Source organism: Pteronotus mesoamericanus, unplaced genomic scaffold (assembly GCF_021234165.1).
Source record: "Pteronotus mesoamericanus isolate MK-2021 breed Mesoamerican mustached bat unplaced genomic scaffold, CSHL_Meso_final contig_58, whole genome shotgun sequence".
NCBI lineage: Eukaryota > Metazoa > Chordata > Mammalia > Chiroptera > Mormoopidae > Pteronotus > Pteronotus mesoamericanus.
This window is the reverse complement of record NW_026555205.1, coordinates 8,715,933-8,742,846: the sequence shown is the minus strand read 5'-3', so window position 1 is coordinate 8,742,846 and position 26,914 is coordinate 8,715,933. Positions and strand designations below refer to the sequence as shown.

The following is a 26,914-nucleotide window of genomic DNA, read 5'->3' as shown; positions in this document are numbered from 1 at the left end:
TTCATCAAACTACAGGGTGTGTGTGTGTGTGTGTGTGTGTGTGTGTGTGTGTGTGTGTGTGTGTGATAGAGAGAAAGAGAGAGAGAGAGAGAGTGTGTGTGTGTGTGTATGAGAGAGAGAGAGAGAGAGAGAGAGAGAGAGAGAGAGAGAACAAGAACCCTAGCTGGAGTGGCTCAGTGGACTGAGTAACAGTCTGCAAACTGAAAGGTCGCCAGTTTGATTCCATGTTAGGGCACATGCCTTAGTTGCAGGCCCGGTCCCCATTTGGGGATGTGAGAGAGGCAACCTATCGATGCATCTTTCATACACTGATGTTTCTCTCCCTCTCTTTCTCTGGAGACTCCCTTTGTTCTCTAAAAATAAAATCTTTAAAAAAGAGAGAGAATCCTGGCTGGTGTGGCTCAGTGGATTGACTGCCAACCTGCGAACAAAAGGGTCGCTAGTTTGATCTCCAGTCAGGGCACATACCTGGATTGTGGACCACGTCCACAATAGGGAGTACATGGGAGGCAACCACACATTGATATTTCTCTCCCTATCCTTCCCTTCCTCTCTCTCTAAATAAATAAAAAAATAAATGAGAGATACTACAGAACTCTGATATAATAACTCTTTAGTAACTCTTTTTTTTAGTTTTTAATTTTAAATGATGTTCATTCTATTGCAGTTGTCTGTTTGTCCGCCTTTGCCCTCCTCCACCCATCCCACCCCGCCCCCCGACTCCCACAGTCAATTCCCATTCTGCTGTCCATGTCCATGGGTCATTCGTACATGTTCTTTGTCTAGTCCCTTCTCCTTTTTTCCACCATTGTCCTCCTCCCCCATTCCCTCTGGTCACTTTCAGTCTGCTCCATGTTTCCATGCCTGAGGTTTATTTTGTTCGTTAGTTTATTTTTTTGAACAAATTACACTTATAGGTGAGATCATATTGTATTTGTCTTTCACCGGCTGGCTTATTTCACTTAGCATAATATTCTCCAGTTCCATCCATGCTATCACAAAAGGTAGGAGTTCTTTCTTTCTTTTCTTGCAAATGCAGACTGATTTTATTTATTTTTTAAATGCCATAATCCATTATGAAATATTAAAAAAATTAAATACATTATAAAGTCTCAGCAATTAAAATAACATGACACTAGCATATAAATAATCAAGTACATCAATGAAATAAAATGAGCATTCTAGAAACAAGAATATATATCTGTATAACAATGTAATATAGGATTAAGTTGATATTTCAAATCAATGGGTAAAATAAGGCTTATTCAACAAATAAGGTGCATGGACCACTATTACTTGAAATAAAACAAACATAGAGCCCTAATTCACACATCATACTAAAAATATTCAGGTGAGTTAAAAATCAATATGTAAAAAGGTCTCTACCTGAGCGGGATGGATGCTGCTGCATGGGGAAAGTGTCAGCACCGCGACCCCGTGGGTTGCTCTCTCAGTTCTCTCCCTGTGGTCTCCTTCCCCAGTCTCTCCTTGGACCTTTCTGGCCCACTCTGCCCCTGCCTTTTCCAGAGACCAGATGGCAGAGTTCAGAAGGTGTCAGAGAGTACATGTAGCTCAAAAGGCAAAGCCAGGACCAGGAGAGAGGGGAACATTGCTGTGAGAGAGAAACGTTGAATGGCTGCCTCCCATAAGCACCTGACCCAGATCAAATCCACAACCTTGGTTCCAAAATGGCTTGGCATGGCACAGCTAGACCTCACTCACCTCACCTGGCCCTGATGAAAGCCTTAAATATTTACTGCTGGTTCTTAAAGAAAAGCTTATGAGCAAAAGTGTTAATCAGACTTATAAGTTTCCTTGAGTTTGCTATTCAAACTTAAGCATTAAGCAGTAAGGCCACAAAATAAAGTTCTGATGTGGAGATTTTGTAAAGAAACTTAGATTAGCATCTTAAAATCTTTATTTGCTTCCATTACCTGAGGGTAAAGAATTGAGTACCAAAACTTCTCTTCACTAGATTTCTTCTGCATTACCTGTGCATTTGATGATTTCCTTTTTTTTTTTTTTTTTGAGGTCCTCAAAATTGGCTGTATCTTGCCTGCCCAAGTGAACTTACTTTTATCATTTGTAAGTTTGGGACCCTGGAAGCCAATTTTCCAGGGTGGGGTTAGTAAGTACTGGTTCCATATGTAAAGTCAACCTCGGTTTTCCATAAAGATGACTTGTCGTAGCTGGTTAGAAAGTACCATTCTCAATTTATATATTCAAAGCAAGTTGTCCAATTATATCCTGGTATAAAGGCAGACACATTCTTATTTAATGTATGCATGTAACTGTATAGTCAAAGTTTGTGAATTTGGGGAGTTAGTGAAAATCAAATACCATGTGAGAAATGTTTTATTTCAGCTTATAAAAACAGTCTACTAAATTACTGTGGGTTAGATTACTTAAGAAGACAGAGAAATGGCTTTCTCATATATCCAAAAAAATAGAACAATAACTCAACAACAATATTCCAAACAAACAACTGCAATAAAATTTCCCTTATCATTCCACTCAATCCTTTCTAAATAACTTTTGCTGTGCTAGATTTTGGTTAGCTGTCTACTCTTACAAAGGCATCAGTCTCTGTGCTAAAAGAAGTTTTGGGAATTTGGACTCAGTTCATTGGGAAGGTCAGAAAGTTATCTAAGTGATATTAACTTAGAAGCTTAAGCAAAAATCTGTATTTTTGAAATGCTGCCAATTTGAAATGCATGTTATGGTCCTTTTCTACCAGTTTCTGGATTGTCCCTATTTGTTGAAGAAACAAACTCTGGACTGCAACTTAGAGCAAAGTCTTCAGGAGGCAAGTATCAGAATAAAATTTAAAAAAAAAATCACTATGTAAAATCTAAGCAGTTTTAGGTGAAAATACAAAATAATATTTTCCTACCCTGAAGTAAAATATTCAAACCCAGAAGTTATACAGTATAATATTGACAATATGACTATATTAAACATTTAAGACTATATAGTAATATACCTATAACAAAAGTTAAAGGACAAGTAATAGAATAGGAAAGTATTTGCAATACATCTAAAAAAGGTTAATAGTTTTTGGGTTTTCTTAGGGAAAAAATATACAAATATTTAGTCAAAAAATGAATAAAGAATACCAAAAAGTCATTAAAAGCTTTTTTTAAAATAATAGAAATAGGCAAGAAATATACAAAAACAGGTTTATTGTGAAAAAATAATGAAGTAACAATTAAAATAACATCATTGCCAGAATCAGATTAATAAGTATTAAAAATATTGGTAATATCCAGTATTGGTGACTGTGAAAGGAACTGCAAATTCATAGAAACTTTTTCTTCATCTTTAAGCAGTCCCTTTAGCATATTTTGCAAGGCTGGTTTGGAGGAAGTGTATTCTTCTATTTTGTCTGGGAAGCCCCTTATTTCACCTTCCATTTTGATTGAGAGCCTTGCTGTGTAGAGAAGTCTTGGTTGCAAGCCTTTGCTTTTCATTACTTGGAATATTTCTTGCCATTCCCTTCTGGCTTGCAGTGGTTCTATTGAGAAGTCAGCTGCTAGCTGTACCAGGGCTCCCTTATATATTACTACCTCCTTCTCCCTTGCTTCCTTTAGGATTCTCTGTTTGTCTTTGATATTTACCATTTTACTGATGATGTGTCTTGGAGTGGGCCTCATTGGGTTCCTCTTGAATGGGACTCTCTGTGCTTCCTGGACTTGCAGGGCCTTTTCTCTCCTCCAATTAGGGAAGTTTCCCATCACTACTTTTTCAAACAGTTTCTCTATCCTTTCCTTCTCTTCTTCTCCTTCCAGTATCCCTATTATCTGGATATTATTACCTTTCAGGTTGTCCTGCATTTCCCTCTATGCCTCTTCATTCTTTTTGAGTCTTTTTTCATTTTCTTGCTCTTTCTGCAAGCTTTTTTCTACCTTGTCCTCCAGCTTGCTGGTTCAGTTCTCAGCTTCATCTAGCCTGCTTTGGATTCCCTCTACTGTGTTCTTCAATTCAGAAATTGTATTCTTCATTTCCTTTTGTCTCTTACTGATAGTTTTTATGTCCTTTTTCATGCTGATATAGTTTGCAGTAAGTTCCTCACAGTTTCCCTATAGTTTTTTTTGTAATTCTCTCTGAGCTCACTGAACTCATTGAGCTTCCTTAGAACCATTGTTTGGAACTCATTATCTGATAGTTTATTTGCCTCTATTTCATTTAGTTCTCTTTCTGGAGATTCCTCGTTTCCTTTCTACTGCGGGGTGTTTCTTTGTCTTCTCATTATTTTTGAGACTCTTCTTTTCTGCTTTTGTTTCTTAAATTGATCTGTCTTGATTTCCTGACTTTGTGGTGTGAACTTCTATGGTAGGAGACCGCTGTTTTTCTTTCTGGACCTGCCTCTGATAATGTCAGGTGTTGGTACTCTCTGACCTTAGGCAGTCTGTTCGAGACTTCTAGGAATTTACTGTTTGTGGCTGTCTCCTTCACTTGTGAATCTCGTCACACTACACTCAGCAGTCAGTCTTAGACACCATTGGGTGGGGCAGAGTCCCTCCTTGGGGCAGGGTTATTGTGTCCTCTCACCTGCTGCCACTCAAGGGAGTGGTCTGCCTCAGCCAGATGGCTGCTGCCATGTGGGGTAGGAGTCAGCACCGGGAGCCCACCAGGTACTCTCTCTGTTATCTCCCCAAAGCGTCCTTCCCCAGTCTTTCCTCAGGTACCTCCAGCCCACTCTGCCCACGCCTTTGCTGGAGACCAGGGTAAGTGGTTGCAAATAAAAATTTATGTGTTTTGGCCCTTCAAAAGGCTCTTTGTGTCTCCAGCTGCCTGTCTCTGGCAGAGGGAAACCCTGCCCCTTTATATATCTGGGTGTTTTCTATGTACTTTTTGGGCTCTGGTGCTGTTGGCTGGAAATCCCTGCCCATGGTTTAGACCTCGCTCTTCTCAGGGGGATCGAGCTGGCTGTTTCAATATCCTTCTGGTGCTGCCACCCATGGGCACTCTGCCTGCTTTCTTGAGTCTCTACCACACTCCTTACCAGTCAGATAGTGCTAAAGCTGATTCTTTGGTCTGTCCAAGGTTGTAAGGCTCCTATCTCACTATTGTTCAGTTGTTTGTTCCAGGTGATTTCTCCACAATTTAGTTGTAATTCCAGATTGGTCTTGGGAGGAGGTCATTGTGACTTCCATTCACTCTTCTGCCATCTTGATGTCTCTTTAGTAACTCTGTTGCCTGACTGTGTGGAATAGTTACAGATCATTTGACTCAAGACCCCATTTGGTTTGGAAATGTGAGAAATACAACCTACTAGACAGCATGAAGCTCCCTACTCACAAGCTTAAGGAAAAAAAATTAAAAAGGGAGTAGATTGCAAGAATTCAGAACTTGGAAAAATGAGTAAAATCTAAAGGTATATTGATGTATAATCATAGGGATAAACTAGACTATAAAGGTCATCTATTTTAGTCACTTTGAAATGATTCCTTGAAGCATCAGGATTTCTTGAGAGTATCTCAGGGTCCACCAAGGGGACCAAATGGACTGCCCTCTCAATCCCATGCTGAAATGTCTTCTACAAAACCTTGTATATTTTTTGAAAAATATATTCAGCCTATGCTGGTATAATTACAGTTGGAATTCCTTCCCTCTCTAGGTGGCCTATTGTACCTTTGGACAGTTTAGACTATTAGATGGCTTTTTTTCATATTGAGCTAAAATTTATTTCCTACACATTCAACCTATTGATCTTAGCTCAAGTCCTCGTGGCAATATAGATCAAGGTTAATCCCTTCCCCTGTGACAGTCCTTTAAATATTTAAAGACAGCTAACATGTCCCAGAAGCCTCCTTTTCTCCAGTCTCAACAGTCCCAGTTCTTTAATCTGTGCTTTCACTTCCCACTCTCTTATGAAGACAAGCCAGTTGCTTTACTTATGTGTTAAACGTAAAGGCCTAGAAGCACTCTTAAACTTTGAGATACCATCTGACAAGCGCACAGGAATTCAGGACAATCACATCTCTTTGTCTAGACACTAGGCTGTATTTACTTCTATTGATGCAATGTGATATTACAGTAGCTCAAAACAAAGATGAACCTCCTCTAACTCAGAGCAGGGAAGAGACTTGCACTAGCACAAGAAAAAGTGAACTGTAGCTGAGGGCAACATGGACCTATTGGAAGATTGTGAACAACAAAGTGGGGTTATTATTGTAGGGGTGGTTTGGTGAATTAAGCAATATTTTTCCCACTCCCTCTAAGTTTTGAGAGTATATGACTCCATGAACCAAGTAACATCCTAAAATCTCTTATAAATCTTTGCATTTTGGACACTCAGAACCTCTTCAGAGGTTCCTCAAAAGTTGAGCCAACAAAGCAAGTTCATGCAAGTAATCTAATGGGCAGTTAGGAGTATAGCACCACAGTTGCCCTGGTGATTTCACATACAGGAAGATCTTCCCTAGGTAGGGAAGTGGGTAAGAAAAATAAAAGTAGCAGGGGCCTATTTTCAGCTCCCAAACACAGGCATAACTTCTAGAAGAACAAGGCTTAGAAGATATGTTCCCAGACCCCAAACCACAAGTCTTTATCTTCCCAGGTGTGTGCTTATCTCAATACCAAGCACATGTATTTGTACCTTCACTTTCCAGACACCTGCATGCCTGCTACCTGTGAAGGGGGCCTTCAAGGATTCTTCACTCATATAAAACATTCTGTCTGGGATTAGATAACACCTTAATCCACATTTTATTCAGAAAAAAAAATATTCTGAGCCTTTTGCCCTGGCTGGTGTGGCTCAGTGTATTGAGTGCTGGCTTTTGAACCAAAGGGTCACTGGTTCGATTCCCAGTCAGAGCACATGCCTAGGTTGTGGGCCAGGTCCCCAGTAGGGGGTGCGTGAAAGGCAATCATGCATTGATGTTTCTTTCTCTCCCTTTCTCTCTCTCTTCTCCTTTCTAAAAATAAATAAATAAAATACTTTCAAAAAGTGTTCTGAGCCTTTATAGTTGTGCTTTGATTTTGCCATTATGAGAGGGACGACTATTCAGTCAAGCATATTTCCTTCCCTCACTACAGCAGCCCCTTGACAATCCTAATCAAGATTACAGAATTCAGAACAAATTAAAAGACACTTTTTCTATACCTTGAAGAGACACTTTTCTCTTGTTCCACAATCAATTCAATGAAGTTTTGTTGAGCACTTCCTATGAGATAATATCTGGAAATCACTTTTGTCTAATGAAAGGAAAAAGAAAACTTAAGTTCCTTAGTGTTATGCATATTATATAGAACATTTGTATTGGGACCTTTGGGCCTAATTTTGAGCCTTATCTCCAGCCATCCAGATTCTTGTACCCTCTACCCCAGCGTGCACATACATCCAACATGATATAGCCACATCTGGCTACTTACCATTCCCCAAATACACCATGCATTGTGTGTGTGTCTGTGTATGTATGCATGTATGTATGCTCATTCTGTTTCCTATGTGTGGGAGACCTCTGTCTACCTGAAGGTTCAAACTCAACTTCCAAATTTAACCTTAATTTCTTTCCATAGCCTTTCCTATCTCCTCATGTACCAAATCAATCACTCACTCAATTGCACTCATGAGGCAATGCTGTTATAACATTAACTAATGTCTATTAAAGTTACTTGCTTATGGTCCTGTATTCCCATTATACTCAAAATCAGAGGGTCCTTCTTAGCTACCCTCATATTCTTAATAACTATTGCAGTGTCTTGAACACAGTAATGTTTGGGAAATTTTGAGAAATGAAAAGAAAAGAAGGAAAGGAGGAAAAGAAGGTCTACCTTTACTAAACCTTGAGCTTCTTCAGGGTTAAGTATTATATTTTACTTATCTTTGTATCCACAGTGGCTTGTTCCCACAGCAGACCCACAATGAAACTTTGTGGAATTGAAAGCAGGTTAAAAAAAGATTCTTTACTACAAAATCATTAAATACATGGCTGCTTCCCAAGTGCTTGTAGTCTCAAAATTTAAAAGAATGGTTTAATTGGGAAGCAATTCAGTAATAAGACAAACAACCCCAAGTGCTCTAGGTGTTCAGGGAAGGGAGAGGTGAGTGAGGGCTAGAGCTGTGTAGGATAGCACTTATCAAACTGTAACGTGCAGTAATTTGTTAAAATGCAGAAGCTGATTCAGTAGGTCTGGGAGGACCAAATTATTGGCTGCATTAAAAACTCTTCTGAGGAGTTTGGGCTTTCCATTGTCAATTTTTAAGCAATAACTTAATGTATCATCTTCATACTTTATATTGTTATAAAGGTGTTCAGTTTATAAAACACATTTTTCTATGTGTAGTTGCCACCTGATCTTCACAACAACGCTGAGAGTTAGGTCAAGTGTTTTGTTTTCATTCCCATTTTACAGGATGAGGAAACTAAGGACACAGGATACTTTCCCAAGGTTATCCAAATTTGGATTAGAAATAGTACCCAAAGTTTTTATGATGCCCACTCCAAAGTAATTGTTCATTACATCATGCTGAAGATTGTCACTTTTAACCAGGGGTCTTATAAAGGGGCACCTATGAAATTATCTTCACATTATTCTAATCTCTTTAACTGCAGCTCATTATCTGGCTAAGGGAAATCTTATTTTGCCTTTAGAATTCTACTTCTCTGATCCAAAAGCCTATCGATTTTCTTCTATTTAGTCATTGAATCATTTCTCCCTGCCTTATCCATTTTCATTGTATGTTAAAGAAAAATGAAATTGGCCCTGGCCTGGTAGTTCAGTTGATTAGAGCATCATTCCAAAATACAAAGGTTGTGGGTTTGACCCCTGGTCAGGGAACATACAAGAATCAACCAATGAATGCATAAATCAGTGGAATAAAAAATTGATGTTTCTCCTCCTTCTCTTTCCTTCCTTCCTTCCTCTCACTCTTTCTCTCTCTCTCTCAAATCAATAAAAAGTTTAAAAAAAGAATGAAATTATTCAAGTATGAATATGGGGAGACATTTGCTATCTATTTTGTTTGAGAAAATTAAATGGAACCAGTTTGAGCCTCTTAATGATAGTACCAGTCTCCTCCCAGAGGCCTTGCTATTGTAGTTTCACTTGCATGCATCTTTTTTTATATCTTTCAGTCTGGAGAACTGATCACTCTGTTATTGTCTATTGTGATCCTACCAGAGTCTATTGTTTCTCAAATTTCCATTCTTTAGGGATTCCCTTTTGGAGATTCGCAGGGCTAGGGGACTGATAGTGTGACATCACTGTCATCCTTTCTGATGCTTTCTTTTCAGTTGCAAAGAATGAGTTCCCATCTTGGAAAGAAATAGGTCCAAGTTCTATTTAAACTTCTCAGGAATTAGGAAACATTTTTTCTAGAAAGGAGAAGAGAAAGATGGACTCAGTTGAAAGTTCTACAGAACTTGTATCATCAAAAAGATGACAGAAACCTAGCAGGTTCTCAACAAGTATTTCAAATTTAATTATTAATTAATTTTCAATTTTAAAGAATATTTCATTTATTTATTTTTGGAGAGGGGAAGGGAGGGAGAAAGAGAGGGAGAGGAACATCAACGTGTGGTTGCATCTCATGCGCTCCCTACTGGGGACCTGGTCCAAAAACCCAGGCATGTGCCTTGCACTGGGAATTGAATCAGTGACCCTTTGGCTCATAGGCCAGTGCTGAACCCACTGAGCCACACCAGCCAGGGACAAGTTTAATTCAATTCTAATGTACCTGTTGAATGGTTAGATAGTACCAAATTGAGTCTGTTTGTGTTTATCTTCTTATTAATTATTTAGGCAAAAAGTTTACTGGATATGTGACCTTGGGTTAATCCCTTAACATCTCTGGGCCTCAAATATTGCTTCTGAAAAAGGGACAATGAATTATATTTATCCTGTAGAATTGCTGTGAAGATTAAATGATTTTATTTATGCAAGGCACATTGCACACTGTCTGGCACCTGAGTAGGCACTCAATAAACGGTGGCTAGTGCTCTCCCACTCATTCTCAGGCTTTCTTTGAAAAGAACATGAAAAGAAACTTAGACCTGGAAAACTCATCCTTCTGTCTTTATACAGAGGGCACTGGAAAACAGAGCTGTTATCTGATAAATTGTAATTATACAGTGCCAAGGTAGATAAAAATTGGATCAGTGATTCTCACTTTCTGAACTAAGACTCACGGTAAGAAATACATTTCAAATAACTTCACAAAACAGTTGTTTTCAGTATGTATTTGGAAATTTTTATTCTATTCAATTCCTGGCTTATTCATTCCATTCTATTGTATTAGGGTCTATACAATTGATATTTAAAATAAAAGTGGGTTTTATTTGATCTACGGTTTAAAAAAAAGTACTGATTTAGATGCCCCCAAATTCCATTTCCATCAACCAAGAAAAGAAACAGTTCTTGCTCATACTATTTAGAGTATTGGTCTTATTCGTCCTTCAAATTTTAGCCTAAATTCTTCCTCAGAAATCATTCTCTGATCTTTTTGGTCATGATCATGTTCCATTCTTATATGCTGCCATATGACCAGTTTGTTCTTCACAGGACTTATTTCAGTTGGTAATTATATATTTATTTGTGATAATTTTGGGTAATATATATCTCTCCCAGCAGAATGTAGGTCCATGAGGAGAGTAACTTTGTCCACTTTTTTTTTCATTAGTATATTATGGCATATAGCCTAGCCCAGTACCTGGTATATAGTGAGACCTCTACAAATATATGATGAATGAATGAATGAACTAATAAAGGAATGAATAAGGTACGCACATACTTATTTGTAAACCTGGTCAGTCATCAACCTCCTATGAAATAATTAGTTGGCTTTGCTCCTCAAAATGATAGATGTGGTGTGGTCCTGTTAAAAACTGTTTCATCCAGTAGACTAAGCTGCATCAGTGCTAGGATTAGGTTTGACTTTGCTTCTCATTGCACCCCAGAACCAGTATAGTATGTAACAGAAATGTTTCAAATGTTTTATTGAATTAATAATAAATATATAGATGGGACCTGTGGAATACTTCCAAATTTCATGAAAGGTTGCCAAAGTGAACCTAATGATTGCAAATGGCCGCACATATCAAGACTTTAACAGTATAGATATTAAAGAATATCAGAGGTGGAAAATACTTTACACATCAATCATTGGTCAGCAAACTTTCTCTGCAAAGGGCCAAATAATAAATGTTTTCAACTTTGCATGCCATTTGGTCTCTGTCACAAATAATCAACCCTGTAGTTCAAAACCAACCATGGACACTAATTATACCACCAATAAGCATAACTGTGTTCCAACAAAACTCTGTTTAGTAAAACAGAGGGCAGGCTCAATTTAGCTGCAATTTTATGACCCTAAATCTAATCTAACCCTAACTCAACTCCCATATTTTACAAAAAAGGACTATTAAGGCCCATTCAAGGTCACACTGCTAGTTAAAGACAAAAGGGGGCCTTTCAACTTTTAACTTCAATTCCCATGACACCACATAGCAGCCATGTTTTAGGATTTGCCTGTTTCAGTCCTCATGTTGGCATTACATTTGCCTTGTTTATCTAAACTGACGGAGTTTACTAAATGTGATTTGCATCAGTGGTTTTTTCACTGTTATTTTTTATTCTATTATCCATGTAGGGTAAAAGCCTTGAGAGGACCAGCTTCACAGGCAGATTATACAAATCCTTCTATTTTGTTCAGGTTCTTGGAGTAAAGGGTGTGTACAAGGTTCTCTTAAGAAAATATTCTGACTTCTATGGTTTTAGGGCTGGATGGGAGAATAGGAAGTGAGAGCTCTATCGTAACATGTCTTACCATACACCTTATCCAACTCTCTCACAAATCATTCAGTAGCAGGGATTAACTGAGTTCCCACTGTATATGCAGCACAAAACTAGGTTTGGGAAGGAAGGAATGATGAGGATGAGAATATTAATAGCAGCTAACTTTTATGGGTTCCAATTACATGTTGAGCACATTATATACAGCTTTCTTAAAAACTCATCACAACCCTTTAAGGAAGGATCAGATAGACTAAATTGTTTGGATTGAAATTCAATTTTGTCCACATCAAAACTCTGTGTTGTCTTTACCAGCATGACTGTTCTCAAGGCCATAGATTCCTGAACACTATTCTAAGGATTGAAAGCAAAATAGTGAAAGCACCTAGCCCAGTGTCTAGCACAAAGTATGCACTCATCTGCTCTTATTACTCACCACTCCCCCTCATCTGCTCACCCAAAGACCCATATGACTATGGGTCTCTGACCATACGAAACCCTCGTAACACTCCCATAACAAGAGATGGCCTTCCACATCACTGTGCTTTTGCATGCACTATTTTTCTTGGACTGCTTCCCACCACGTCCTCTGTTCTACTAAGCCACAGCCCAAATGTCACCTCTTCCGTGACACTTTCCTGATGCCTCTGGAAATAATGGATCAGTTTTCCCCCCATACTTTCCCCACCCAGCACTTTGTTCAACTCTCCATTATTGGACCTAGTAAAACATCTGTTCTTTGGTTTATCACATCATGAACTATACTAAGACAGGGGCTGTCTTATTGATTTCCTTTTTAAAATAACATGTATTGTGTGTTTTTAATATGTAAAAGGATAAAATATAACACAGGGAAAAAGAAGCATAGTTCATCTCCAAGGAACCTCTATTGGTCTTTCAGAAAATAAAGCAATACACAAATATGGTAGGAAAATTCAAATTGTACAAAAAAAAAAAGACAAAATAAAAAGTAAAAGTTTCTCATTAGCCAACTCTTGCCCTAGAGGAAATGTTTGTTGACAGTTATGCTTGCATTACCCACCAAAAAACATTTGTGTATTTATACATATATAGTATTTTGCACAAAAGCAATTTTTCTAAACACAATATTTTGTACTTTATTTTTTCATTTAATTATGTATCTCAGATGCTTTTCTCAAATCATCACATATACATCAAAATCATTCATTTATGTTTTTCTTGATCTTACTGTTACAAGTGACACTTCAATAAAAACCCATATAGTAATTTCTTGTGAATGTGGGAAAGTACCATATTTTATTGAATCAAAAATGCATCCCAATTTCAGAGATATTAAAATGTGTATAAAATGTACATTTATAAAATAAATGTTCATCTTAGAACTGATGAAATATAGTATATTTGTGGACAGTCTCCAAGAAGTGGAACTGATGGATCAAAGAGTATATGAATTTAAATTTTTGACATGTGTTGAAAAATTGCTCAACAAAGAGGCGCAACAATTTCCACTCCCACAGGCAATGTATGAGAACAACCATTTCTCAAACTCTGGCCAACACTTGGCAATAGTCAATGTTTTAACTTTCAAAGGAAATGATTGTTCCTACCTTACATTCATGAAATACAGTTTGAAAATCATTGCACTAAATGCCTTTTCTGTATTGATTCCCAGTCAGGGCACATAAATTCCTTCTCAAACTTGCATGCTTATGATTTTGTAATAAAAGAGGCATTATTTGTGCCAGACCCTGTATATGTAATTTTCATAGATAGTACCACATTTTTACTTTGTAAAGGTTGTACTATTTCCATCCTCATTACTGATGCATAAGAGTTACCATGTCTGCCACAGCATCACTAATAGTGTGTTGATATGATGTATCAGGTTAGTTTTAATTTAAGTTTCTATTGGTGTAAAGTAAAGCATATTTTAAATTACATCTTATACTAAATAAATGTAAACTAGATTTAAAAAATATTTACTCTGCTATGAAAACATAATTACAAATGCATGACATGAGAACAAAAACTCATCGATGCAATTCAGGAATACAAAATATTCTTTACATAAAAAAAAAACTTGCAAGCTTGAGATACTCTGATTCCTCGTGAAATTTCAACAACTAATTGGTTCCAGCAAATTGGAAAATTTTCAAGTAACAGTTAATTCAAAGAGAAAGTTTTCCATTCAAAGTAGAATCTCTGAGTCAAAGCACTGCAATATATATAAGGCAGCCAGATGTATGTTTGAGAATTTTTTTAATAAGAAAAACACTCCCTTCTTCCACAGGAGAAGCTGAAAACACTCAGATGAAGCAAGAGTTCAGATCTCTCTGCCCTTTCTCCTTGTTTAGCTGATCGCCTTCTTAGATTTCTGGACCACTGTTTCAGCCAACCTCTAAATCTGGCCTAAATCTTGCATCTTCTGGGAAAAGATCTATCTTCTCTAGGAAAATGTTGTCTCATTTTATATATCATTTTGACATCTAGACAATAAAAACATTTGCATGGGAGCAATGCAGTTTTAGCTGACCTTAATAATGGCTTTGAGTTGTCATTGTCATTGTCTTGATATGGATAATTCCTCACCTTCTTATAGTTCCAATTGTTGCCAAGAGTGAGATGGCTGGTATAATTCCTCACTTGGGAGATGTGGGTTTACTGGGATCTTTAACAAAATGTCCACTTAATCAAATGCCCCAGAAAAGAGCAGACAGACAAAAGCTAATTAATTTATTTTACAAATATATATTGAGCAACTACCGAGTGTCAGGCACTATCCTAAGTCCTAGTGGTACAGCAGTGAGTGTCCAAAACTCCTGCCTCTGTGGAGCCCACATTATTTGTGGGGGCGGTGGGGAGAGTGGAAAGATACAAACAATAAAGACACTATATAAAATCTATAGCATGGGAGATGTTGACCAGCGTTATGAAGAAAAAAAAAGCAAGGAAAAAAGATAAGGAATACCAGGAGTTGGTTTAGCTATCATTAATTGAGCATCTATTATATGCTAGGTCCAGTGCCAAGTATGTTCCATACATGACGAAAGGAAAGAGAAGGACAAGGAGAATGGGACTGGGGAAGAAGACTTAAGCAGCTTCACCTAGCTTAAGTTTGTCTTTGAAATCAGTTGGAGGGCTGACACTGCCCAGCCTCATTACAGAGTAGTAGAGAGAAAAGAAGGGAGAAGGCAAAGAAAGCCACTTCTCAGGTTTTCATGCTTTTAGGTCCTCCTCATAGCATGTATTCCAAATTTATTTAGGTGGTTGTTTCAAGATCAGACACACCCATGTTCTGATATTATGCACAATATAGGACTCATAGGTAGGCCTACACTCTTTTGAATGACCTATATAAGTACTCTTCTTCCAATCACACAAGTAACTAAGTGTACAGAGAAGACGATCTTGAGTACAAGGAGTGTGTATACAGTGATAGGGGTTGCATGTGCTAAGAAAATAAAGTGGGAGAGTACTATGTGGTGATACAGGTTATGTCAATGTAGACCATGACAGAAGCAATACTTGGAAATAAGACTAGCATGGGAGATGGAGGAGTGTGTGACTAAGTATAAAAGATGGAAAAAGGAGAAAGAACAAAAGCAGAGAGAAAAAATAATCAGTTGAACTGTCGCTGAGACCATGGGGAAACAAGTAAAAAACAAAATCTGCACTTTGCTTCCCCTGCACAGATTTTGACTCCTACCCTCAAAAAAGCATTATCTAAGCTAAGGAGTTGGTTAAAGGGATTTTTAAGTGCTTTGCAAATTGAAGAAATTGATAGTCATTTTTCTCTTGAGGAAGGATGGGCACCTCAACATTGAAGAATGGCCTCTCTTTCGAATGAGGCAACTTCCCAAAGCAGTACCTGGCTCCCTTAATCTCAGTAACTACAATAAATGCACAAGCCCTCTTTTGTGTAGAATTTCTATCTAATCGAAACTAATCGCCAAACAGATCTTTGCTTCCAGTAAGCCCTGTGAATGCCAGGAAGGGTGGTTAGGGCTACCAGACTATGGGAAATCACTTTCTCAGTATTCCGCGAAAACTGTTTACATTGACGGGAATTAAATCAGGTATATCCACAGGCATTAGGAGAACAAGGATACAGTCCAATTATTTCCATCTATATTGACAGGACCAGGCAGATCTAGATACTGACAAACTGAAAAGAGCTGAGATACCTCAAAACCTCTTCTCTATGAGAGGAGCTGAGGTCTGCAATGGAAGCTGACAAAGCCTAATAGCTTGGGGGAGGGGCTACTGTGTAAACTGACAAGGAGGCCCTCAATTTATATATTTTATTTATATTATTTATTTTTTTAATTTATTTTTTCAGATACATTTGTCTCTGCCTACCCCCACCACTTTCCCTTGCCCCCTCCCTCCCTCAGCTCTTCTCCTTTGATTTTGTCCATGAGTTCTTGCTATACGTTCCTTGACTTTCCCCTTCCTTTCTTTTTCCCTGCCCCCACCTCCTTACCTCTTGTCTCTGTTGGTTTCTTTTCCTTTTAGTGTTGCTGGTCTTATTTTCCTTGCATCTTTGTATTGTTGGTCAGATTCCACTTACAGGTGAATTCATATGGTATTCGTCTTTCGCCCCCTGGCTTATTACGTTTAGCATAATGCTCTTCAGTTCCATCCATGCTGTCGCGAAGTTTAGTAGTTCTTTTTTTCTCTCTGCTGCATAGTATTCCATTGTGTATATGCACTATCGTTTTTTGACCCAATCATTTACTAATGGGCATTGAGGTTGCTTCCAACACTTGGCTATTGTAAATTGTGCTGCTATGAACATTGGGGTGCATAGGTTCTTTTGTATTGGAGTTTTGGTGTTCTTAGGGTATAGTCCCAGCAGGGGAATCGCTGGATCAAAAGGCAGTTCCATTTTCAGCTTTTTGAGGAAATTCCACACTGCTTTCCACAGTGGCTGCACCAGTCTGCATTCCCAAAAGAGTATACTAGGGTTCCCTTTTCTCCACAGCCTCGCCAGCACCTGTTATTTGTCGATCTGTTTATGATGGCCATTCTGACCGGTGTGAGGTTGTACCTCACAGTGGTTTTGATCTGCATTTCTCTGATGGCTAGTGATGCTGAGCATCCTTTGAAATGCCTCTGGGCCCTCTGTATCTCCTCCTTGGAAAAGCATCTGCCCAGGCCCTTTGCCCATTTTTTGATTGGATCGTTTGTCTTCTTGGAGTGGAGTCGAGTGAGTTCTTGGTATATCTTGGAGATCAAACCTCTATCTGATGTATCATTAGCAAATATATTTTCCCATACGGTTGGCTCCCTTTTCATTTTGCTGATGTTTTCTTTTGCCGTGCAGAAGCTTCTTATTTTGATGAGGTCCCACTTGTTTATTCTTTCCTTTATGTCCCTTGCTTTAGGAGACATATCAGTGAAAAAATTGCTGCGTGGGATATCTGAGAGTTTCCTGCCAATGTTCTCCTCTAGGACTTTGATGGTGTTGCGACTTATATTTAAGTCTTTTATCCATCTTGATTTTATTTTTGTGTATTCACCTTCCATTTTAATTGAGAGCCTCACTGGGTAGAGCAGTCTTGGTTGCAGGCCTTTGCTTTTCATGACTTGGAATATACCTTGCCACTCCCTTCTGCCTTGCAGTGTTTCTGTTGAGAAGTTAGATGTCAGCCATATCAGGGCTACCTTATATGTTACTACCTCTTTCTCTCGTGCTTGCTTTAGGATTCTCTCTTTGTCTTTGATATGTGCCATTTTAATGATGATGTGTCTTGGGGAGGGCCTCATTGGGATCCTCTTGAATGGGACCTTCCGTGCTTCCTGGACTTGTGTGAATTTTTCTGTCCTCCAGTTAGGGAAGTTTTCCATCATGACTTTTTCACAGGTTCTCTATCCCTTCCTCCTCCTCTTCTCCTTCTGGTATCCCTATTATATGGATATTATTACATTTCAGGCTGTCCTGCATTTCCCTCAACCCCTCTTCATTCTTTTTGAGTCTTTTTTCATTTTCTTGCTCTTTCTGCAAGCTTTTTTCTACCTTGTCCTCCAGCTCACTGATTCAGTCCTCAGCTTCATCTAGCCTGCTTTGGATTCCTTCTACTGTGTTCTTCTATTTAGAAATTGTATTCTTCATATCCTCGTGTTTTATTAATGGTTTCTATGTCCGTTTTCATGCTGATGTAGTTTGCAGTAAGTTCCTCATAGTTTCCCTGTAGTTTTTGGTAATTCTCTCTGAGCTCACTGAGCTCATTGAGCTTCCCTAGAACTGTTGTTTGGAACTCAATACCTGATAGCTTACTTGCCTCTATTTCATTTAGTTCTCTGTCTGGGGATTCCTTCTTTCCCTTCTAGTGGGGCATATTTCTTTGTCTTCCCATTATTTGTGAGACTCTTCTCTTTTCATTCCGCTTCTTAAGTTGATCTGTCTTGATTTCTTGAGTGTGTGGTGTGAACTTCTATGGCAGGGGACCGCTGTTTTTACTTTCTGGATCTGCCTCTGATGATGTCAGATGTCATCCCTGTCTGACCTTAAGTAGTCTGTTCGAGACTTCCAGGAATCTGCTGTTTGTGGCTTTCTCCTTCAGCTGTTATTCTAGTCATTCTGCACTCAGCAGGCACCATAGAAAGCTCAGGGCAGAGCGGATTCCCTCCTGGGGGTGGGGTTGTTGGGTCCTGTCATGCTGCTGCATATGGGGAAGGAGTCCGCACTGGGATCCCACCAGCTACTCTCTCCATTCTCTCCTAAAAGCCTCCTTCCCCATTCTCTGCTCAAGTGTCTCCATACCTCTATGTGCCCCCTTTAGCAAGGGATCTACTGTCTATGGCTGCCACTCTGTACTCAGTAGGCAGCTTAGACAGCACATGGTGGGGTGGAATCCCAACTGGGATTGGGGCTATTGGGTCCTTTGATGCTGATGCCGCTCAGGGGGCATGGTCTCTGCCAGATTATGATGGCTGCTGCTGTATGGGAGATGATTCTGCACTGAGACCCCACCAGCTACTCTCTCATTTCTTTCCCCAAAGCCTTGTTCCCCAGTGTCTCCTCAGGCCTCTCTAGCCCAGTCTGTCCCTGCCTTTGCTGGATACCAGAATAAGAGGCTGCAAGTAAAAATTTATGTGTTGTCCCTTTAAACAGTTCTTTGCATCTCCAGCCGCCTGTCTATGGCAGAGAGCAACCCTGTCGCTTTTCGCAGCTGGCTGTTTTCTCTGCACTTGGGCTCTTGTGCTGTGGGCTAGAGATCCCTGCTATTGGTTTAGACCCTGCTCTTCTCAGGGGGATCCAACTGGCTGTTTCAATATCCTTCTGGTGCTGCCACTCATGGGCACCCCATCTGCCTTCTCAAGTCTGTAATATACTCCTTACCAGTTAGATTGTGCTAAAGCTGATTCTTCTGTCTCTGAAGTTAAAAGGTTCCTGTCTCGCTATTGTTCAGTTGTTTGTTCCAGGTGATTTCTCTGCCATTTAGTTGTAATTCCAGGTTGTTCCTGGGAGGAGCTCAGTGTGACTTCTACTCACTCCTCTGCCATCTTGATTCCTAAAAAACATATTTGATTACCTTAAAGAAGACAAGAAAAGAAGAATAAAGGACAGAGGGGTAAAATAGAAAGCAAATAGCAAGTAAGTAGACTTAAGCCAAACCATAATACAATGATTATATTTTTAAAAAGTGGACTAAAGGACTGTTACCTCCTTGGTTAAAATTATTCCTAGGTACTTTATTTTTCTTGATGCTATAATGAATGTGATTTTTTTCCTAGTTTACCTTTCTGATATTTCATTGCTGGTACACAGAAATACCTTTGATTTCTGAATATTGACTTTGTATCCCTCTGTTTTGCCAAATTCACTTACTAGGTTGAGTAGTTTTTTGGTGGAGCCTATTGTGTTCTCTATGTGACCTATCATGTCATCTGTGAATAATCACAGTTTTACTTCCTCCTTTCTAATTTGGATGCCTTTTATTTCTTCTTCTTGTCTGCTTGTTGTGGGGAGGACTTCCAATAATATGATGAATAAGAGTGGTGAGAGCAAACATCCTTGTCTTCTTGTTCCTGATCTTAAGGGGAATGTTTTAGTTTTTGCCCATTGAGTATAATGTTGGCTGCGAGTTTCTCATATCTGGCCTTTATTATGTTGAGGCCTACTCCTCTATTCCTAGCTTGCTGAGTCTTTTTATCATAAATGGGTGCTGGGTTTTATCAAATGCGTTTTCAACTTCTATTGATATGGTCATGTGATTTTCCTCCTTCATTTTTTTCATGTGGTGTATTACGTTTATTGATTTGTGAAAGTTGTACCATCCTTGCATCCCTTGGATGAATCACATTTGATCATGGTGCATAATCTTTTTAATGTATATCTGAATCTGGGTTGCCAGTGTTTTGTTGAGGATTTTAGCATCTATGTTCACCAGAGATATTACCCTGTAGTTTTCTTTCTTTGTTGTGTCTTTACCTGGTTTTGTAATTAGGATCATACTGGCTTCATAAAAAGAGTTTGGGAGTGTTCCCTCTTCTTGAATTTTTTGAAATACTTTGAGAAGGATAGGAGTTAGTTCTTCCTTAAATGTTTTGTAAAATTCTCCTGTGAAACCATCCTGTCCAGGGCTTTTGCATACCAGGAGTTTTTAAATTACTGCTTCATTTTCACTCAATGTTATCGCTCTATTCCGGCTTTCTGCTTCTTCTTGATTCAGTTCTGGCAGATTGTATGTTTCTAGAAATTTGCCCATTTCACCCAGGTTTTCAAATTTCTTGGCACAGAACTGTCCATAGTAATGTCTTACGATCTTTTGTATTTCTGTGGTATTGTTTGTAACTTCTCTTATTTCATTTCTGATTTTATTTATTTAGGTCCTCTCTCTCTTTTTTTTTTCTTGATGAGTCTACTAAAAGGCTTGTTGATTTTGTTTATCTTTTCAAAGAACTAACTCCTGGATTTATTGTTTCCTTGAATTGTTATTTTAGATTCTAAATCATTTAATTCTGCTCTGATCTTGATTAGTTCCTTCTTCTAGTTCTTCTTGGTTTTGTTGTTATTTCTCTAGTTCTTGTAGATGAAGGGTTAGTCTGTTTACCTGAGAATTTACTTTCTTCTTTAAGTAGGCCTGTATTGCTATCAACTTCCCTCTCAGGACTGCCTTCGCTGTATCTCATAGATTTTGGGTTGTTGTGTGTTTATTTTCATTCGTTTCCAGATTCATTCTGATTTCTTCGTTGATCTCATTATTAACGCACTCATTTTTTAATAGCATGGTATTTAGTCTCCATGAGTTTGAATGTCTTTGAGTTTTTTCCTTGAGGTTGGTTTCTAGTTTCAAACCCTTGTAGCCTGAGAAAATTCTTGTTATTATTTCAATTTTCTTGAATGGGTTCAGACTTGTGTTGTGTCCTGTCATGTGGTCTATTTTTGAAAATGTCCCATGTACATTTGAAAAGAATAGATATTTTGCTTCTTTGGGGTGAAAGGCTCTGTATATATCAATTAAATCCATTCGATGTAGAGTGTCATTCAGTGCCACCATTTCCTTGTTTAATCTTTGTTTGGAAGATCTATCCCTTGTTGACAGTGGGGTGTTAAAAATCCCCTACAACTGTGTTTTGTAATATCTTTCTTGAAATCCTCCAATATTTTCTATATATATTTAGGTGCACCTATGTTGAGTGCATACATGTTTACAAGGATTATATCCCGCTGCTTGGCTGTCCCTTTAAGTATTATATAGTGACATTTTTTGACCCTTTTTATGGCTTTTATTTTAAACTCTATTTTGTCTGATTTAAGTATTGCTACCCCAGCTTTCTTTTCATGTCTGCTTGCTGGGAATATTTTTTTCCTTTCCTTCATTTTAAACCTGTGTAGATGTTTTGTTCTGAGGGAGGTCTCTAGTTGACATTATATATATGGGTCATGTTCTTATCCATTCATTTACCTTTTGTCTTTTGATTGGAGCATATAATCCATTTACATTTAAGGTTATTATTGATAGGTACTTATTCTTTGCCATTTTTCCCATGCCTGTGTTTTTTCTCTTTCTCTCCCTCTTACTTTCTCTCTCTTTTTTTTTCTTTTTCATAGCAGTTCCTTTAGCATCTCTTGTAGCACTGACTTGGTGGATATATACTCTCCTAGCCTTCTTTAGTTGTGAAGCTTTCTATTTTACCATACATTTTAAACGGGAAACTTGATTGATAGAATAGTCTTGGCTATAGGTCCTTACTTTTCATTACATGGAATACTTCATGCCAATACCTATGGCTTGTAGTGTTTCTGATGAAAAATCAGCTGATAACTTATTGGAGCTCTCATGTATGATACTTGCTATTTCTCAATGCTGCCTCTAAGATTTCTCTTTGTTTTTAAAATTTGGTATTATATATGACCTGTACTCAGAAAACTATAGAACACTGAAGCAAGAAATTGATGAAGACACAAATAAATGGAAGCATATACCATGTTCATTGATTGGAAGAGTTAACATCATGAAAATGTTCATACTAACCAAAGCAACATAGATTTGACACAATTCCTATTAAAATACCAATATTATATTTCACAGATCTAGAACAAATATTTCAAAAATTTATATGGAACAGGAAAAGATTGCAAATAGCCTCAGCAATCTTTAGAAAGAACAACAAAGTAGGAGGGATCTCAGTACCTGATATCAAACTATACTACAAGGCCACTGTAATCAAAACAGTCTGGTACAATCATAAGTACAGACACATAGATCAATGGAACAGAATAGAGAGCCCAGAAATAAACCCTTGTCTTTGTGATCAACTAATATTTGACAAAGGTGGTGAGAGCATTCAATGGAATATTCCATATTCAATGAATATTCCATATTCAATGGAATATGGATAGATGCTTCAATGAATGGTGTTAGGAGAACTGGACTGGTAAATGCCAAAAAATTAAACTAGACCACCAATCTATACCATACACTTGGAAAAAAAAACTCAAAATAGATAAAAGACCAGTAAAAGTAGTGACACCATAAAAGTCCTAGAGGAAAACATAGACAGGAGAAAATATCAGATGTCCCATGTAGCAATATTTTTGCTAAAATATCTCACAGGGCAAGGGAAATAAAGGAAAAACTAAACAAATGGGACTACGTAAAACTAAAAAGCTTCTCCATGGCTAATGAAATCATCATCAAAATGAAAGTGGAACCAACTTCATTGGATAACATATTTGCAAATGATATATCAGAAAAGGATTTGATCTACAGAATATATAAAGAACTCATAAAACTCAACACCAGGAAGAGAAAAAATCCAATTAAAAAGTGGACAAAGGATCTGAATAGACACTTCTCCAAGGAGAACTTACAGGTGACACACAGACATATGTAGATGCTCAACATCCCTAGCCATCAGAGATGGAAATTTTTTTTATTGTTCCAATACAGTTGTCTCCATTTACCTACCAGTGCTCTCCCCTCCCCCACCCACCCCCACCAGAGAAATTTGCATTTCTCTGATGGCTAGTGATGATGAAGAGAGATGCAAATTAAAACCACAATGAGATACCACTTCACACCAGTTAGAATGGCCATCATAAACAAATCAACAAACAACTGCTGGCGAAGATACAGAGAAAAGGGAACCCTAATGCACTGTTTGTGGGAATGGAGACTGGTGATGCTACTGTGGAAAACAGTATGAAATTTTCTCGAAAAACTAAAAATAGAACTTTCTTTTGACCCAGCAATCCTGCTGCTGGGAATATACCCTAAGAGTCCCGAGTGACCAATTCCAAAGAACTTATACACCCTTATTTTCATAGTGGCGCTATTTACAATAGCCAAGTACAAGAAACAGCTTAAGTGCCTATCAGTAAATCAGTGGATCAAAAAACTGTGATACATTTACACAATGGGATACTATGCAGCAGACATAAATAAGGAACTACCTTCTGCAATAGTATGGATGGAAATGGAGAGCATTATGCTAAGTGAAATCAGCTATTCAGTGAAAGACAAATACCATATGGTCTTACCTATAAGTGGAATCTAATGAACAAAATAGAACCACAGGCATGGAAACATTCAGCAGACTGAAAGTGACCAGAGGCACGGGGCCCATGTATAATGGTGGAAAGAAAGGAAAGAGACTAGAAAAAGAACATGTATAAATGACACATGGACATGGACAACGGTTTGGGAATTGACTGTGGGAACAGGGGGTGCAATGAGGAGAGGAGGACAAGGGGTGAAAATCTGAGCCAACTGTAATAGAATAACAATAAAAATGATAAAAATAAAATAAAATATAAGTGGACTAAACATTGTAATTTAAATGCCAACATTGCCAAAATGAATAAAAAGCAAGAGCTACCTGACTCCACTATGGAATCATAATTTTAGCATACTGACACTTTAAAAATCTGACCAAATTAACTTTAAAAAATATTACCAGAGACAATGGGGGACATTTGATCATGATAAAAGGTCAATCTATCAGCCAGATAAAATAATTATATACATATATGCTCTGAATAACAGAGCCCCAAAATACATGAAACAAAACACGGTGGAAATTAAGGAAGAAATAAATGATTCAACAATAACCGTTGAAGTCATGGCCACGTGGCTCAGTTGGTTGAGCGTTGTCCCATGCACCAAAAGGTTATATGTTCAATACCTGCTCGGGGCACATACCTAGATTCTGGGTTTGTTCCCCAGTCAGGGCACATGTGAGAAGTAACTGAATGATGTTTCTCTCTCACAAAGATATTTCTCCCTGATATCTATGTTTCTCTCAATCTCTCTTTCTCTCTCCCCCTTCCCTTCCTCACTCTCTCTAAAATCAATAATCATGTCCTTGAGTGAGGATTAAAAATCAAAATTAAAAAAAAAACAATAAAGGTTGGAGACTGCAATGGCTTACTTCAATAATGGATAGAAGTAGGCAGAATATAAAAAAAAGAAAAAAAGGACTTGAACCACACTATAAACCAAATTGACCTAACAGACATTATAGAATACTTCACTGAACAACAGCGGAATGCACATTTTTTTCAAGTACACATGGAACATTTTTGAGGATAGACTATATGTTGGGCCATAAAATAAACTTCAATAAATTTAAAAGGACAGAAATAGTCAAAATATGTCCTTCAACCAAAGTAGAATAAAATTAGAAATCAAGAGCTAGAAAATATTGGGGTCAATTAAACCACACACTCCTAAAGAGCCAATCTGTCAAAAAAGGAATCAAAAGAAAAATCAGAAAATACTCTGAAGGTTCCGAGATGGCTCTCTCCACTTGCTCCCAGGCCCAGACTAGTATTGCAGCTATTTACAGAGCAATCAACTTGAAAATTCAGTTTAGTGTGTATGAAAGCGTGTGTGAGTGAGCATGTACATGAGTGAGTGTGCATATGTGTGTGCAAGTGTCTCTCTGTGTGGGCACTTGGGGTACAGTGGGTTGAGGCCCCCCTGGTAGAGCCACTGCTTCCACCCCCCAGCCTGGTGCATCTGGCTGAGCAGGTCTGGAGTGCACAATTTTGTGAGATTCACAAAATCCTCCTTGGGAAGAAGGTGCTGGAGTGGCAGCACCTTGGTGCCCAGCCTGGCCTCTGTGCCCTCTGAACCAGGCCATCCATGCACCCCACTGCTGGAATCAAGGGTCTGGGGACTGGTATTTGCCAGGGAGAGGACTCTCACCTTCCTGGTCCCAGGAACTTCTGGAACCATGAGCCGGACAGAGTCTGAAGAGGCTACAGATTAGGTGAGGAGCCAGGAGCACCAGGGCTGGAGAAAGGTGGCCAGGGTGGCATGGGCTGCAGAGGTCATAGGGGAAGTGCTGCGGTGGGAGCCCAAGGTTGATACCCACTATAGGAAACAGCACAAGTGCTCCACCACTGTCTAGTGTTAGTTTTCTTGCTGGACTCGTCCTTTCCTTCCCCTACCCCATAAGGATGATATGAGACTTAAAATAAGATGATGCATAAAGAATATGTTTTATTAATTTGAGGGAGAGAGAGAGATGTGTCAGTATGAGAGAGAAGCATTGATGGGTGGCATCCTGTACTTGCCCCAACTGGGGATCCAGCCCACACTTAAAAGCCCTTATAAGGCAGAGACAGACATTGTAAGCATTGAGCCCCTTAGTCAGCCAGATGGAGGGGAGTTCCCACCAATGAATGGGCCGGTAAGAATCAGTACCCAAACACAACAGGAAAGTTCATAAAACCCTGGCAAAGGCCATTCTTAGAGCATCACAATCAGGAGATCCACTGGGCTCTCTCCACTGGGAAGAAAAAAAAAAAAACTGCTGGACACAGACCCACCATCTTTTTTTTTTTTTTTTCCTTAAAGGGGCAAAGCACAGATTTTGTGTTTGCAGTTACTCACCTTGGGCCCCAGCAAGGGGAGCGTGACACAGACTGGAGTCATTTGAGGAGAGTCTAGAACAGGAGGCACTGGCGACATCCTTGGAGGAGTGGCTTTGGGGATTCTTGGGGCCCAGATATACCTGAGCTCCACAGTAGCCATCTTTTCTGAGAAGAGCTATCCCCTCCCAGGGGGAAAGTAATTATCTTACTCTGCAGGATACTGCTCTCTCCACCCTTTGGAGTTTCCCTTGCCACAAACTCTGAAATCCTGTTCAATCCACATAGAACCTTTTTTGTACTTTTTTCAGTTTTGCTCTGTCTTAGTGTTTTGCTTTGTTTGGTTCTTTTTCTTTATTTTCTCCCATCCTGCACCTTAACCCTTTCTAAGGAGACAGCAACATAAACGGACTCAGGTGTGGTCAGAGCCTGGCTGTAGGGTGCAGCCAATCCATACACTATCCTGGGAAACAGGCTAGTGCTTCCCCCCTCACAGGAGAGCCACAGAAACACCTTCCTGGCATCCGGCAGACCCAAAATCTAAGCTCTAGAGGCTTACTAGGGGCCCTGCCCTGCTGAGTACAGAGGAATAATCCCAGACAGACTCAGACTAGTGGCTCAGGGGAGGGGGAACACCGGAGCCATCTTCCCTGAAGCCTGAAAGGCACCTGCCATGGGAGATCCAGTAATCACAGCCCCCTGTTTCTTCCAGAAGCCCTCTCAGGAATGGTTGGGTCAGTGACTACCCTTAAGATTGACAGCAGGCCATCTGGCAGAGATAGGCAGAGGCAGATACTGAAGTGACTTGGGACATTTGCTGATATGTCCCTGGACCCAGTGCTGATAAAGGCCAGTTTTGCAGAG

The 26,914-nt window shown here is 38.9% G+C and overlaps 1 protein-coding gene across 1 annotated transcript in view; it reads right to left on the bottom strand.

Moving 5' to 3' along the window:
* The window catches only part of LOC129076222 (collagen alpha-6(IV) chain-like), a 356,839-nt gene extending 330,626 nt beyond the window's left edge, over nt 1-26,213 (bottom strand). The window contains 1 exon segment of the mRNA XM_054580400.1: nt 26,073-26,213. Within this exon segment, the coding sequence (XP_054436375.1) occupies nt 26,073-26,213 (141 nt within the window).
* Between the last annotated feature and the right edge of the window lie 701 nt (nt 26,214-26,914).